Source organism: Microcaecilia unicolor, chromosome 1 (genome assembly GCF_901765095.1).
Source record: "Microcaecilia unicolor chromosome 1, aMicUni1.1, whole genome shotgun sequence".
NCBI lineage: Eukaryota > Metazoa > Chordata > Amphibia > Gymnophiona > Siphonopidae > Microcaecilia > Microcaecilia unicolor.
Window position 1 is genome coordinate 294,885,634 of NC_044031.1, and position 15,356 is coordinate 294,900,989.

The 15,356-nt window shown below is 40.9% G+C and overlaps 1 protein-coding gene across 1 annotated transcript in view; it reads right to left on the bottom strand.

Annotated features, from left to right (window-relative positions):
- LOC115472887 (cadherin-12-like) overlaps positions 1–15,108 on the bottom strand; it is a 195,481-nt gene extending 180,373 nt beyond the window's left edge. Inside the window, exons 1-2 of the mRNA XM_030207377.1 lie at positions 14,994–15,108; positions 8,427–8,594 (exon numbers count right to left, since the gene is read on the bottom strand). Of these exons, the coding sequence (XP_030063237.1) occupies positions 8,427–8,568 (142 nt within the window). The 5' untranslated portion in view covers positions 8,569–8,594; positions 14,994–15,108. The remainder of the gene's footprint in view (positions 1–8,426; positions 8,595–14,993) is intronic.
- Between the last annotated feature and the right edge of the window lie 248 nt (positions 15,109–15,356).

The following is a 15,356-nucleotide window of genomic DNA, read 5'->3' on the forward strand; positions in this document are numbered from 1 at the left end:
AAGTGGAATAGAGATGGATTTATCGATTAAACACTTTGGAGCTGCATGGTCTGAATTTGACCATGCACTAGGCTGCTTTTCTTTGAACTATTTTTTGAATGTTATAATGCCGTTATATCGCTCCATGGTGCAACCGCACCTGGAGTATTGTGTTCAGTTCTGGTCGCCTCATCTCAAAAAAGATATAAAGGAATTGGAGAAGGTGCAGAGAAGGGCGACGAAAATGATAAAAGGGATGGGACGACTACCTTATGAGGAGAGGATAAGACGGCTAGGACTCTTTAGCCTGGAGAAAAGGCGGCTGAGGGGTGATATGATAGAGGTCTACAAAATAATGAGCGGGGTAGAGCGGACAGATGTGAAGCGTTTGTTTACGCTTTCTAACAATAATAGAACTAGGGGACACAAGATGAAATTAGAATGTGGTAGGTTTAAAACAAATTGAAGAACGTTTTTCTTTACTCAGCATGTGGTTAGACTCTGGAACTCATTGCCGGAGAAGGTAGTGACGGCAGCTGGCCTTGCTGAGTTTAAAGGGGGTCTGGACAGATTCCTGAAGGAAAAGTCCATTGATCTTTATTAAATTTTGGGTTTTTGCCAGGTTCTTGGGGCCTGGATTGGCCGCTGTCGGAGACAGAGTGCTGGGCTTGATGGACCTTTGGTCTTTTCCCAGCGTGGCAGTGCTTATGTACTTATGATCTACTTCTTGAATGATCGAATTTTTAAAAGATTTTTTGAATCTTTTTTTTTTTAGTTGGACTCATCAATATGTTCAATGAGTTTGTGCAAAAACAATTTTTGAAACTGTAATTTCTGCAGAACTCTTGGTGTGAAAGTTTTAAATTAACTCATTATAAGATGACGGTGCTGCTTTAGATAGATGTTAGTACCAGCTGATTTAGGAGGCAGTTGTTAGATTGACAATTGGGCATCACTAATGACGTGTCAGCTACGGATTGGGTAAATGGATATTTAAAATCAACACTGCCCTATATCGCTGATGTCAGTGGGTGAATGAGTTCTCCAGCATGAAGGTAACAGAATGAGGCCATTGTGTCTATAGATGTAACTATACAATGCATAAAACATGATTTAGATGTATACTTTAATTTGCTTTTGATTACTCATGCACTGAACCTCTATATATAAAAATTCTTTTACTGCAGCATTAGCAACTAATAGATGTCTTGCGGTATGGTTCCCTGAAGAAGAATAGCGAAACGGGACCTTTGGAATCAGCACGCAAGCTGGAGCTCACAATAGAAAGATAAGTTTACTTGTTTAACTAATCTTTTGACTCCATAAAAGATTTTGATGCATGATCAGATTGGAAAGAATTAAAAAAATATATACATAATCTACGGGGGGTTTTCAGTCTATAATGACTTTTTTCTGCATGCAATCAATGATTGTGATTTGTTGCTGCAGCACTTGAGACTTTTCCCCCTATTCAATATAGACACTATGGAACTGCTAATTTGGTTTTTTAAGATACAGAATGGCATAAAAATCTCAAGGGGTCAGATGGTACATACTTTTATTTTGTTTCTTCTTTACTTTTGGTTTATAGAGTTGTCACCTTTAGTGTGCATGTACCCACTCCTAAATAGTAAACAGACTTTTATTATAAGATGACGTTTTACTTTTTAAAATGTCCTGGATTAATCTTGTTGTGTATATGTTTTGATTATTTATATTATTATTTATAGGTGGGTCTGATCTTTTTCTTAAGTATTCAATGTGCCCCTAATGCAGGTAGATGTTTCTGACAAACCATGTTGGGTGGTTTTTTGAGACACCTATTGTTAGGACAGTGCATATCGCACCTTGTGTTGGAAGACTGCTATTAATAAACTGCAGTTGCCACTAGCTGGTTCACCTGGCTGCTTTTTCTTTGGATTATTGGACTTTTGCTGTGGCCCTTTTGCGCCTCTCTGGTTGAAGAATAAAGGCCCCAATCACAGCCCCCTACCTCACCTCCTAAGGAACCCCCTCTTTCATTGAGGAGTCCTTTACTAAGCTGCAGTAAAAGGGGGCCTGCGCTGGCTTCAGCATGTGTTTCTGAAGCTTGAGGCCCCCTTTTACCGCAGCGGGTAAAAGGTAGTCCATTTTTGGGAAAAAGAAATGGCCGTGCAGGCAAGTGAACCACTTACCGCATGGCCATTTTGGTGGACAACCCTTACTTCACGCTAACTGAGCAGCGTACAGTGCTGCAAGATTACTGCCAGTTAAGCTCCGGTGCTACAAAAATAGGATATATTTTTGTAGCACCGTAAATGGCATATGCTAGGGTGGGAACTAATGCCGGGCTCTTGCAAGAACCCAGTAGTAGTTACTGGTGGGCTTACCACTGCTTAGTAAAAGGGCCCTGAGGGCCTCATGGCCCTGTACCTGGTGATCCAAAATGGCATCCCTAGTGGTAATCTTGTGCTGTTACCACTAGTGGTCATGTTTCTGTATAAGGATTAATTTTACTGACCCTTAATAGCTTTTCTCCTTGGTCATTTATACTTAGGCATGGAAACCTAGATGATTGCTTCCTTACCTTTATCAAGAGTGCAGCCTGAATTACACTGAGGTACATGAGGTGATGGAGGCTGAAATGACCTGCCCAAGAACCCAAAGAGTGTCAGTGAGAGAAATGGGATTTGTACCCTGGCACCCCTCTCTACATATGTCATTGTAATGGGTGCTGCTTTCCAAAAGAATGCAGACATCTCAAAAAGAAAGAAAACAATTTGCTTCTATTTTGCTACATAACAAAAATGTAAATACTGTAACAAGTGAACTACATTTCCCATGCCTAGTGACTATTTAATAATGCAATACTTCACACAGTACTGACACACATGGAAAAATAATCCCAGTACCTGAACTGAGAAGTCTGTGTTTCTTTTTAAAGGCACACTTAACCTAAGTCTTCTCAAAGGAGTATCTCCATATATTCTATAAATTCTGTTATGTTGCTTTACGAATTGGGAGTTGGCTTACAAGCTGCATAACTGAATTGGGAGTTGGCCTACAAGCTGCATAACCTAGGGTTCCTTGTTATGTTGTGTGATCCAGATTTTGATTTGGGAATGAACTTGTTTTCTTGATGGGTTCTCTTCTTCCCCTTTCCAATATCCCTGTGTAGTTTTCATGCATATGAAGAGTGGCAGATGAAAGCTTAGAATCATTGCAATACAGTGGAGGAGTGGTTAGAGCACTGGTCTTGCAATCCAGAGGTGGCCAGTTCAAATCCCACTGCTGCTCCTTGTGATCTTGGGCAAGTCACTTAACCCTCCATTGCCTCAGGTACAAACTTAGATTGTGAGCCCTCCTGGGACAGAGAAATACCCAGTGTACCTGAATGTAACTCACCTTGAGTTACTACTGAAAAAGGTGTGAGCAAAAACTAAATAAATACAGTAATAGAATAGTGCAATTAAGTTAGATGCACCCTTCAGTAAAGAAGATGACATGATAAGCTTTCATTATTTACTTTTATGTAGAGCAGGGAAAGGAAACATTAGCCATTTTGCCACACAAAACCTCATTTTGAACTCCACTGTGTTCAAAACTCGACTTATGAGCAACTGTGAAAAATAAAATCAAATGCAAGATTATTCTCTGAATGCATCTAAATTCAGATATGCTAAATACAATCATTGTGTTACTGGATATAAAAACATATTACAGACAACAAAATTATCAAATTCATCAAGAAGTGTATATTTTAATTACAATGACGTTAATGTATATATGGGGTCATTTAATAACAACACGTGCTAAGGTTGTGACAATTAATGGATGTTAACAGTGTTAGCACTTACTGTCACTAAATGACTCTGACATTGCCCTGTATGATGAACATTATAAGAAAATAAATCAGTATGGGATTTGGGAAGAATCTACGCTACAAGCATGACTATCACAGATACACAGGAACATGGGCTGCTATTCAGTGGAGCATGCCTGAATAGTAACATAGTAGATGATGGCAGAAAAAGACCTGCACGGTCCACCCAGTCTGCCCAACAAGATAAACTCACATGTGCCATTTTTTGTCTATACCTTACCTTGATTTGTACCTGTCTTTTTCAGGGCACAGACCGTATAAGTCTGCCCAGCACTATCCCCGCCTCCCAACCACCAGCCCTGCCTCCCACCACCGGCTCTGACACAGACTGTATAAGTCTGCCCAGCACTATCCCCACCTCCCAACCACCAGCCCTGCCTCCCACCACTTATCCAATTAACTTTAGAAACATAGAAACATAACGGCAGATAAAGGCTAAATAGCCCATCCAGTCTTCCCATCCTCCATAACCACTAAATCTTCCTTTTCCTAAGGGATCCCACGTGCCTGCCCCAAGCTTTCTTATGTTCTGACACATGTCCTCGTCTCCACGACCTCCATCTGGAGGCCATTCTATGATTCCACCACCCTTTCCGTGAAAGAATATTTTCTTAGATTCCTCCTAAGCCTATTTCCTCTTAACGTCATTGTATGACCCCTCCTTCCAGAGTTTTCATTCATTTGAAAAAGGCTCACTTCTTGTACATTTTTAAACATCTCTATCATATCTCCTCTCTCCCTCCTCTCTCTTCATAAGCCTGTCTGTATATGTTTTATGTTCAAGACAACCAGGGAACTTTAAAAGTTGAAAGATCAGAATACATTCTGCTAAAGTTAACCAGAGATCTTTCTTTCTTAACTTTAAGACAGGTAATTACATGACCAGGCTTAGCCATTTATTGTTAGCCAAATAGTACGACTGGTAGTACGATTTATAGTAGTAGTGACTCTGGGCAAGCACTTAACCCTCCATTGCCCCAGGTACAAATAAGTACCTGTATACAATATGTAAGCCGCATTGAACCTGCTATGAGTGGGAAAGCGCGGGGTACAAATGTAACAAAAAAAATTGTAATTATGCCTTCTGGCATGCCTCTTGGTCCTCTGTCTTTTAACTGGTTAACTTGTGGGCAGAAACCAAATTGCCTAGACAAAAGTTAACCAGTCTGTGGACCCAATATTTGACAAGGTAGTGTTTGTCCTGTTAATTTCTGAATACTGTAAATTATTTGAATATCAGTCCCAAGAAATAAGAATATGCCTGCACAGAAGGACCGTGAGCCTCATGCAGCTCATCCCATGCTTTCTGACACTGTTTTTGTCTCTACCACCTCTACTGGAAGATTCTTTCATGGCTCCACCACCCTGTCTGTGAAAACACATTCCTTAGATTACCCTTGAATTATCCTCTGTTCACCCTCTTCCTGTAAATTCTTGTTCTATTTTCTATTATTTTCTATTTGAAGAGGACTGCACTCTACATTCATTCCTCAGAATTATTTGAACACATCTGCCATATTTCTCCTGCTCTCCTTTCTTCAAGATTATACATGTTTAGATTTTTAAGTCTGTCTCCATCTGTTTAATATTAAATACTGTTTATAATTTTGATAACTGCCCTCTGCCAACTATGTCTAGTTTATATAATTTTAACATTTTGCATTCCAGAATTGAACCCAGCAATTTTATTTCTTTTTGTACAGAGCACGATCACCTTTTGGCTATTTCACTATCTATGCATTCAGGCATTCTCTTAGCTTTTGCTGGTCCCCTATCAACTTGTTTGGCTATCTTATAGCAACCCTTTCTTTGAGGACACCATAATCCCTTGGATTCTATATAGCTCGACTAGAGATCAGCGCAAACATTCAGGCGTATTCTATAACAACGTGCATAACTTAATTGGCTCAACAAGCTAATCAGCGTGGAGAATGGCATTAAAAATAATGAGAACTAATTGGCAATAATTAGAATTTATGTGCACAACTCACTAAATGTATTCTGTAATTAACTGCATTTAAATTCTAACATGTGCAGTTCAAAATGGGCATGGCTTTAGGCAAGGAAATGGACATTTTGTGGGCATTCCAAAATTTACGCACATAGTTACAGAATATGGTCCAGTGTGGGTAAATCTACGCGCATTGATTTATGCCACATTTTCATTGGTGTAAATGGAGGCGCATAGTTTTAGACATAGGGACATCAAGTAAGTGTATTCTATATACTATGCCTAGATCTACGTGCCACTTATAAAATACACTTAGGCAGAAATATTTACCATGTGGATTTTTTAGGAGCCTTATATTGAATCTGGCCCAGTGTGTGCAAGGGGTATGCACAAAAGCATTTATTTTCCTCGATCCTCTCTCAATTGTGCTTAGGATCATGCAGTCTCACCTCCGGGGCAGTCTTCAGCCAGGAAGAAGGTAGGGAAGGAATTTCACTTTCAAGGTCCAAGAAAGTCACAGACTCATCAAGAATGTAATTTTTTTTCAGGTGCTTCAACTAACTTTACTCTAAATTGGTGCAAACCTAGACAACTGATTTGAGATAGGTCCCCTCCCCCATCCTGCATAATTGTGCAGTATTGATTAAATACCATCTGTTTCTATTACTAAAATAGTCCTCTTCTTCATATTTGTACACGATATCTTTTGTTCCTCACAATTCTTTAATATTTAGGACTATTTGTGGCAATTTGCCTGTAGGTGCGTGCTAATCGTGCATTACTTAGGGGCTCTTATACTAAGCCACATACTCATCTACATGCACCCAACGCACATCAAAATGAATTACCGCTCGGCTACCGTATGGCTCTTGCAGTAATTTCAATTTTGGCGCGAGTCCAAAAATAATTTTTATTTTCAGAAGTGCGTATCAGACACGCACCAAGTGGCATTTGATGCACGTAGGTCATTACCACATGGTTACCGCGTAAGACTTTACTGCTAGGTCAATGACTGGCGGTAAGGTCTCGGACCCAAAATGGACATCCGCCAATTTTGATTTTGCCGCACGTCCATTTTAGGCAAAAATTTCAAAAAGGCCTTTTTACAGGCGTGCGGAAAAATGCGCGCACCCAAAACCCGCACCTACACTAACGCAGGCCATTTTTCAGTGCACCTTAGTAAAAGGACCCCTTATTTTTTTTTGTTTTTCAGGAGTTGGTGTGCTATGGAAGCGTTATACAACTAGTGTGTTTTGGTTAGTGTGCACTAACTGGATAACACAAACTTAAAAAAGCACACAGCACCTCCTAAATAGGAGGTGGTACCTGCTCCTGCAATAATGTGCTAATGGAAAAATGTATACGGGACCTGGAGAAAAAAACATTAAAACCCCTTAAGATACTGACACCTTAAATATAGGCTTAGCACATAGAAACATCCTGTGTTGAAACATGCTAACCCCATGCTGTAGAGCGTTTTGTAAACAGGGCCCCTTAGTTGCTTGAACGGGACTATTCTTACAAAAGATTCTCCTCCAAACTGGGATCTTCCTCATCAAACACAAATCTCTCACTAGAAACTTTCCTCAAATAGTACTTATTCCCCCTTTTTTAGCTCTGGGTGGGGCTCTTACATCCCCTTCACACCTCTGCTTAAAGATCAAGCAAATCGGACTGGGTAATGGTCTAAATATCACCGCTCACCAGATAACTAGCTGCTCCAATCACGGACTGCACTAAAACGATCCACATAGTGTTTAGGCCGTCTGTAAGGATATTCAGTGGCACTACCTGTATACTGTAGCTGAATTTCGAGGGGTAGCGGTGGCTAAGCAATTTATCTGGATAATGGAGGGAAACTGAAAAGCAACATCAGAAAATAATTCTTCATGGAAAGTGTGGTGGATGCCTAGAATGAACTTCTGCATTCAAAAACATGGAGGATTCCTACACCACAAGAGGGTGTAATAAAAAAGTATAGAATATTTTCATTCCAAATAAAACTTAAATGGCTTTCACATTTTTAGGCATGGGAGTGGGGGAAGAGAACAGTAGTTCCAATCCAAAAGCAAAGGGTGGAGAACCTGCATGGAGTGCTTAGAATTCCTTTCCTACATTTTCCAGCTGATCTCAATTCAAGCTACTTTCTGGAGGTTTTTCCTCACATCTGTTAACAGTGGTTAGTCTCAAATCTAAACCATCTGCCCATGTAGTATTTGTTACTGATTGTGCTCCTTAACGTTGATATCTATAGCTGCATGCAAGATAAGATCACTTTCCATGTGAATGTGTTGAGAATTTTGTTTCATTTTAATCCCACTTTTGTTGGGCCAGAAACACAGCTCTGTACAAGATTTGCTTTTCCCTTTCCTGAAGCTGTAGACTACTAAATCTTCATGTAAAATATGTGCTGTTTTAAAACTCTGGAAGCAGACTGACTTGCATGCTTTTTCCCTTTTTTTTGTGCACAGGCATAATTCTTCACTTTGAAGATTTATTGCCAAGAATCGTGTCGCAGACGCAGAAAAGTAGGAACCGCTTAAAAAAAAAAAAAGACACCCTTGTACACTGCCGCACAAACAGAATTCTAAATTAAAGTGTACTTGTCTGATGGTTACATAGCATAAAACATACTCTTGGGAAATCTTGGTGGATTGTCATTGACATCAGTCAGTGTGATGTTGACAGTTGTAGTTCCAGCTAATCCTCCCAGCTGTCCTCCCATGTCCTTGGCCTGGATAAGTACTTGATATTGTTCCTTGACTTCTCTGTCCATGTTTGGTAAAGCTGTCCTGATCACACCTTGGATAAAAGACAAGAAATATATGTACATAGCTATGAATTAAGACCCCTGAGAAATAATACATTCCTAGTACATATAAGGTCAGATTCTATAAATGGTGTCTTAAAAAATGGGTGTTGAAAAAAATGCTTAAGTGGTTTCTATACATCGCACTTACAGTTCGGTGTGGTTTATAGAATAATGCTTAAGTGGATAGGTCACAAGTAAATTTAGGTGCAACCATATGCACCAACAAAAACGTGGTGTAAATGTTTGTGCCTAAATTTACAAGTGAAGCACCATTATTGTATAATTAAGTGTGTAACTCAAAATAATGCTCCTGATCTGCTCTGAAATGCTTATGACCCTCCTATTTCCACATCTCCCCTTTCAAGCCTGCATACATTTTAGGTGCGGATCCAGTGCCTAACTTTATGCATATAGTGGGTCTTTTACAAAGGTGTGCTAGCGTTTTTAACGCATACTAAAAATTAGTGCACCATCTTTGTAGACATCCATAATATTCCTATGAGCATCTAAATGCTAATGCACCTTTGTAAAAGGGTCCCATGAGCTCCAATTAAATCTAATTAGTGCTAATTGTTAAAAAACAATTATTGGCACTAATTGGCTCATAATTCTATTAAATTGCGAGCACAAATTGGGGCAGTACCTACATTTGCACATGCAATTTTTGGTGACCTTTATAGAATCAGAGGGATACTGTACTTGCTGTTTGAACAAAACAAATGAAGGACGAATATTTAATTACATCCTCAATTTTATTTCTTTAACATTAGTCCAAATTACAGTACAGTAAAATTGCACCATAGTATCAATGAGCCTAGAACTGTTCAGAAATAACTGAGCAAAGACAAGACATTTCTACACAAGAGCTAGATTTAAGGACCAAACAAAAATCAGGTAAAACTAACACAGTTTTTAAACTGAGTGTTTTCCTTCCAAGACTTTCTGTTGCTTCTGGATGGAAAACAAAAATCCCATAAATTATGCAGGAAACATGTTTTAAATTCAAAATTAGGAAGTCAACCACGAAAAGTAGAGGAACAACAGTCCCTACGAACGTAGCAGAAACAGGCTAATGGAGTAGAGAAAAGGGGATGGCACGTCCAATAATGAGAGGGAGTCCAAAGATCTTCAAAAACACAGGGGTCGTTTTACAAGGCACTGCTAAACCCAACACAGGCTTACCGCATGCTACCCCAGAACTACCGCCGACCCAACGTGGTGCTAACCCAGCGGTAATTGGGCATCGATGCGCTCTGCCCAGTTACCACCGGGTTACCACTAGAGCCCTTACCGCCATCTCAATGGGTGGCGGGAAGTGCTCCCTGCCGCATAGCCACGCGGTAAGAGTTATCTTACAGCACAACATTTTTACCACTGCGGTAAAAAGGGCCCTGGCACACAGAAATATGGCCCCTGCCACTAGCGCAGGGCCCTTTTTCCCACAGCTTAGTTAAAGGACCCCACAGCATTTCAAGGAAGACCCAAAAATGTCAGGACTAGCCCTTAAATATTTTCAGGCAAATATTCAGTGGTAAATATCTTTAAATAAGGACCCAAAAGTTGTTACTCCCAATAATATAAGGCCTCTTTTATCAAGCCAAGCTAGCGGTTCCCGCAAAGCAATGCCAATGGAACCCTCGAAATGAATGGGCTTTGTTGGCATTACCGCACCAGGAGCCGCTAGCACGGAATGTTAAAAAAGCCCATAATATCTTCCGAAAGCACAATCCATTGCCTTATTGTATGATTTTTTTTTTCTATTTGCCACATGAAGACAAAAACTTTTTTTTTCAACCTATACTAGATCATCAGAAACATCCCCTGCTGTAAAGAAATTCCCTGCCAATATAAACATTTTTCTCAGAATACGATGGTGAGGTGGATATGCAAAATAAGTAAATCAACATCGGACCACTATACTTATAGATTCCTTTTGGTGGCTTTTTAAGGGAGGTTACTTATTTATGTGGGTTTTGGTGTGTTGTCCAATTTGGTTTCAATTTTGCATTTGCTATGTTGCTTTGCTTGTACATGGTTTTGGTTGCCCTTTTGAGTTTGCAAAGGCAAGTGACTATCACATAATCACAGTAACCATTTTAATTAAAAATTAAGGTGCACCGCATAAGATAATATGATGCTCTGCAAAAAAAATCACTAGTAATTATTTAGATATATTTTTCATCTGACAGGGGCATTAAAACCTCCTTTCCTCTGCTGGTCACACCTCTCTCTATACAGCCTAGCAACCTTCTCGCTACGGCCACCGCCTTGTCGCACTGTTTCATCGCCTTCAGGTCCTCAGATACTATCACCCCAAGATCCCTCTCCCCGTCCGTGTCTATCAGGCTCTCCCCACCTAACACATACGCCTCCCTTGGATTTCTACTCCCTAAGTGCATCACTTTGCATTTCTTCGCATTGAATTTTAATTGCCAAATGTTAGACCATTCTTCCAGTTTCTTCAGATCTTTTTTCATGTTTTCCACTCCCTCCGGGGTGTCCACTCTGTTGCAAATCTTGGTGTCATCCGCAAAAAAAACTTTACCTTGTAACCCTTCAGCAATGTCACTCACAAATATATTGAACAGAATGGGCCCCAGCACCGATCCCTGAGGCACTCCACTACTCACCTTTCCCTCCTCCGAGCGAACTCCATTTACCACCACCCTCTGGCGTCTGCCCGTCAACCAGTTCCTAATCCAGTTCACCACTTCGGGTCCTATCTTCAGCCCTTCTAGTTTATTCAAGAGCCTCCTGTGGGGAACCGTGTCAAAAGCCTTGCTGAAATCTAAGTAGATGACGTCCATAGCACGTCCTTGATTTAATTCTTTGACTGGGTGACAGGAGAATTAAATCAAGGACGTGCTATGGTTTAGAAGAAGTGGCATGTAACATTACTATATGATAGGATAGATCTAGACAAATTAGTCTTCACCAGATCCAAATCATTTGAATGCGAAGGGCACATGATCTGATCTGCAGATGCATGTTTCACAGCAGACCTATCAACTCAGATTCTCTTTTCTTTAAGTAGCAACAGCAACAGAGAATAACTAGTGTGATCTCTCTTTACAGAACTTGTAGCTGGCAAGTGAGTTGACAGGTTGTGGTAAAATTAGAATATATAAGATGCAACAAGGCAAGGAAAAAGCTGCCTGACCAGAAAGAAGGAGGGAGTGAATTCACCTGCAACTCACCAAACCTTGCCTGAGAACAGATAATCCACATTCAGAGAACAAAACAGAGCTCCCCTGAGCCCCAGACCTTACCAAGAGGCAGACAATGGCAGCACGTTTGTAGGAGGTAGAGCAGAGCTCATCGTGACACTGCAAATAAACCCAACAAAGTGGTAGATAATGCAATTTCAAAGTAAACAGCAAGGTTCACCTGAGACCCAACAAATAGATCCTGCCACAGAGCAATAACCTACAAATTGCAGCAGACAGAACAAAAAAGGTGATGTATTAGAGCTCATGTACTCAAGTGGCAGATATCAAGATGAGAAATGCTTATTCCCAGGAAAGAGTGGCTGAAATTGAAAAACACAAACAAGTTGTGTAAACTATTGATTCAGCAACCCTAGATACACCTTCATTCACACAAGAGAAAATGAATTAAACTTTTGACCTGGAATGGTCACTTTTGGAAACAGGATATTGGGCTTGATGGATCTCCGGTCTGTTCCAGTGCGGTAACGCTTACGTACTTAACTAGAAATAAACGCCTCATGGGAACACAAGGCTCTGTACCTCTCCCAATAACTGATTCCAGTTTGCAAAGGTAATCCTCTTCAGTCTGTTATCAAGAAGAGACAAGAAGAACTGCATTGATCCACACATTCACTTTTCAACTGTGTGCATGCTCTCAGATATCCAAGAAATATATTGCCAGTACCAGGACATCAAAGGCAAAAACAACCTTCATGACAATGTGCACCTCAATATAAGCAGTTAGAATATTTGTCACATCCATCAAGGATACAACTAAAGGCTATAGTACTTGCCAAACAAACAGGAAAAGTTACCACCCATGCAGGAACAGATAAGAAACATGAACAGCAGCAGAGCTTCACTTAACCATGACAGAGCCCCCTATATCGCAACAATAAGAAAATGCATACTTGATATCCAGAAAAGTCCTATTCTAAGAAGACACGAACCACAACCAGATATGTCCCATATACAGTAGAGGTTGCAAGGAGAGCAGAATCATATAACGTTGGCAATTGCATTCCCAATTCTGAAGCTACACTTCAATAAACACAACAACTAGGCATGTGGCAATAACCGCCGCAGCTTTATTGAAACTTTTGAACTTACAAATACCATACCATTCCCCATATCCAACATATGTCAAAAGCCATCTTACAGCTATTTATCAATTTCAATGTCACAACCGTAACTGGTTAGATGGCATCGAACTAACCATATCACAACAGTCTCCAACATAGATCAACCCCCTCACCCCTCACACAAGCAAGGTCTGTGGAACCGTCTGAACTTGCTGAATTCATGACAGTACCGAACCTAAACCAAACCCTTTTATCCACAGTAAATTGGCAAGGAGTGGAGGAGCCTAGTGGTTAGTGCAGTGGCCTGAGAACCAGAAGAACTGGGTTTGATTCTTACTGCAGCTCCTTGTGACTCTGGATAAGTTACTTAACCCCCCCCCCCCCCCCAATTGCCGCAGGTACAAAATAAGTACCTGTAAATAACATGTAAACCACTTTGATTGTAGTCACAGAAAGGCAGTATGTCAAGTCCCATCCCCAACTCAACACCTGAATCACTCCATCCCAAGGGGAATGGTTTCTGGGACCCTACCAAAAGCAGAGACAGAAGCCAGACAGGTTGAACACGTCTCCAATAAACCCTGGATGGAGGACAAAAAGATGTCCAAACCAGTCTCAGAAAGGTGGACCCCATCACTCCCATATAATCCTAGACAGTCCACAATTAACAGATCATACAACACCACCAAGCTTCACAATTTAGCCACAGAAAGAGAAACATCCATATTCACTTTCTTTTGCAATTTCTCATCACTTTCACCTTCTTTGCATCCTTCCAAACAAGCCTAGGAAAGTGCGGAAAGTAACACTGTTGGGCCGATATTCAGCACTAGTTAACCAGCCAGGAACATAGCTGCCGAGGGACGGGCAGGTGGGGCAAAATTCCCCTGGCTCAGGCCTCCAGAGGGGGCCCGGCAAAGGGGTCTCTCTCTCTCTCTTGCTCCAGACGGGACCTGGGTGATCACGTCCCAGGAGAGGGAGAGAGAAAACTAGCAGCTGCTGGGCCCTCAGGCCACGCACGCTCAGTTTTGAGACTGAGCATGTGCGACCTGAGGAAAGCAGTCGCAGGGGACGGCAATGCTGGGCAGAGAAAGGATCCATACTGCTTGCAGCTGGCGGGACCAGCGAAGGTACTTCAGGTGGGCAGGCGGAGGGGTAGTGAGAGGTGACGATTTGGGGGGGCAGCAGCGATGACAATTCTTCCCCGGGGTAGGCAGCGGCGGCGGCCCTGGCCAGGAATGGTTATCTCCACTGAATATTACTACTACTTATCATTTCTATAGTGCTACTAGACGTATGCAGTACTGTACACTGAACATGTAAGAGACAGTCCCTGCTCAACAGAGCTTATAATCTAATCAAGACAGACAAACAAGACAAATAAGTGATAAGAGAATTACTTAGGTGGGAATTATAAAACAGACTTGAGTACTGAAAAGTGAATAGGAGTTAGGAGTTAAAAGCAGCCTCAAAAGGTGGATTTTTAGCCTAGATCCACCCTGAACCCTGTCCCTACATTCAGAGAAATTGTTTAAGATAACCCTCAAGAGATCAATTTCTCTGCTCAAGGTCCAGAGTGTTGGAACTTGTTACTACAGCATCTCAGACTGCAATCGTCCTTTCAACAATTTAAAATAGATCTTAAAATTTTCCTCTTTACTAATGCCTACAATTAGTCATGTTCTAGATCTCTGCTTCTGAATGTACTGGGCACCGAACTGGACTGCATATTTCCCTTCTTGTGTGCTACCCCCCCCCCCCCCATCTCCCAGCTTTACTATTAAAAGTTGTAGTTCTCCCCCTTTCTCTTATGTCACATTACTCATGCAGCACTTGTCAATGTGTCTACGCTGCCAATTACAGCTGTATCCATTCTATGTTATTTTGTAAACCTGAAATACTATGTAAGCCGCAGTGAACCTGCTAATAAGCGGGAAAGCGCAGGGTATAAGCGTTACAAATAAATAAATACATTACCGCCAGGAACATCCTCCAGCAGCAAGTTCCAGAGCTTAAATATTCTTTGAGTGAAAAAATATTTCCTCCTATTTGTTTCACAAAAATTTCCAAGTAATGCTAGAGGATCAATGATAGTTACCTGTCTTAGGATCAATGGAGAAGTAAGGCTGTCCCTGAAGAATACTGTAAACCACTCTTGCACTATTCCCATATGTAGGGTCATCAGCATCTGTAGCTTTCACTTGAAGCACATACGCACCTGGAAAAAAAATCATATACATTTTTCAGATTGTCTGCATCAAACATTTCCTACATTGTAAGTTAATTCTAAATACGTTGATTTGTCTCCATTCTGAGATATGTCCGAGCAGACCATGCTTAAGTATCTTTAACATGTGATAAGAGTCACTGGCAGACTGCATATTTTGTTTCCTGCTGACCAGGCAAATATGCAGTACTTAAGACAGTTACAAACATTGCAATAATTAAAATAAGGGTAGTA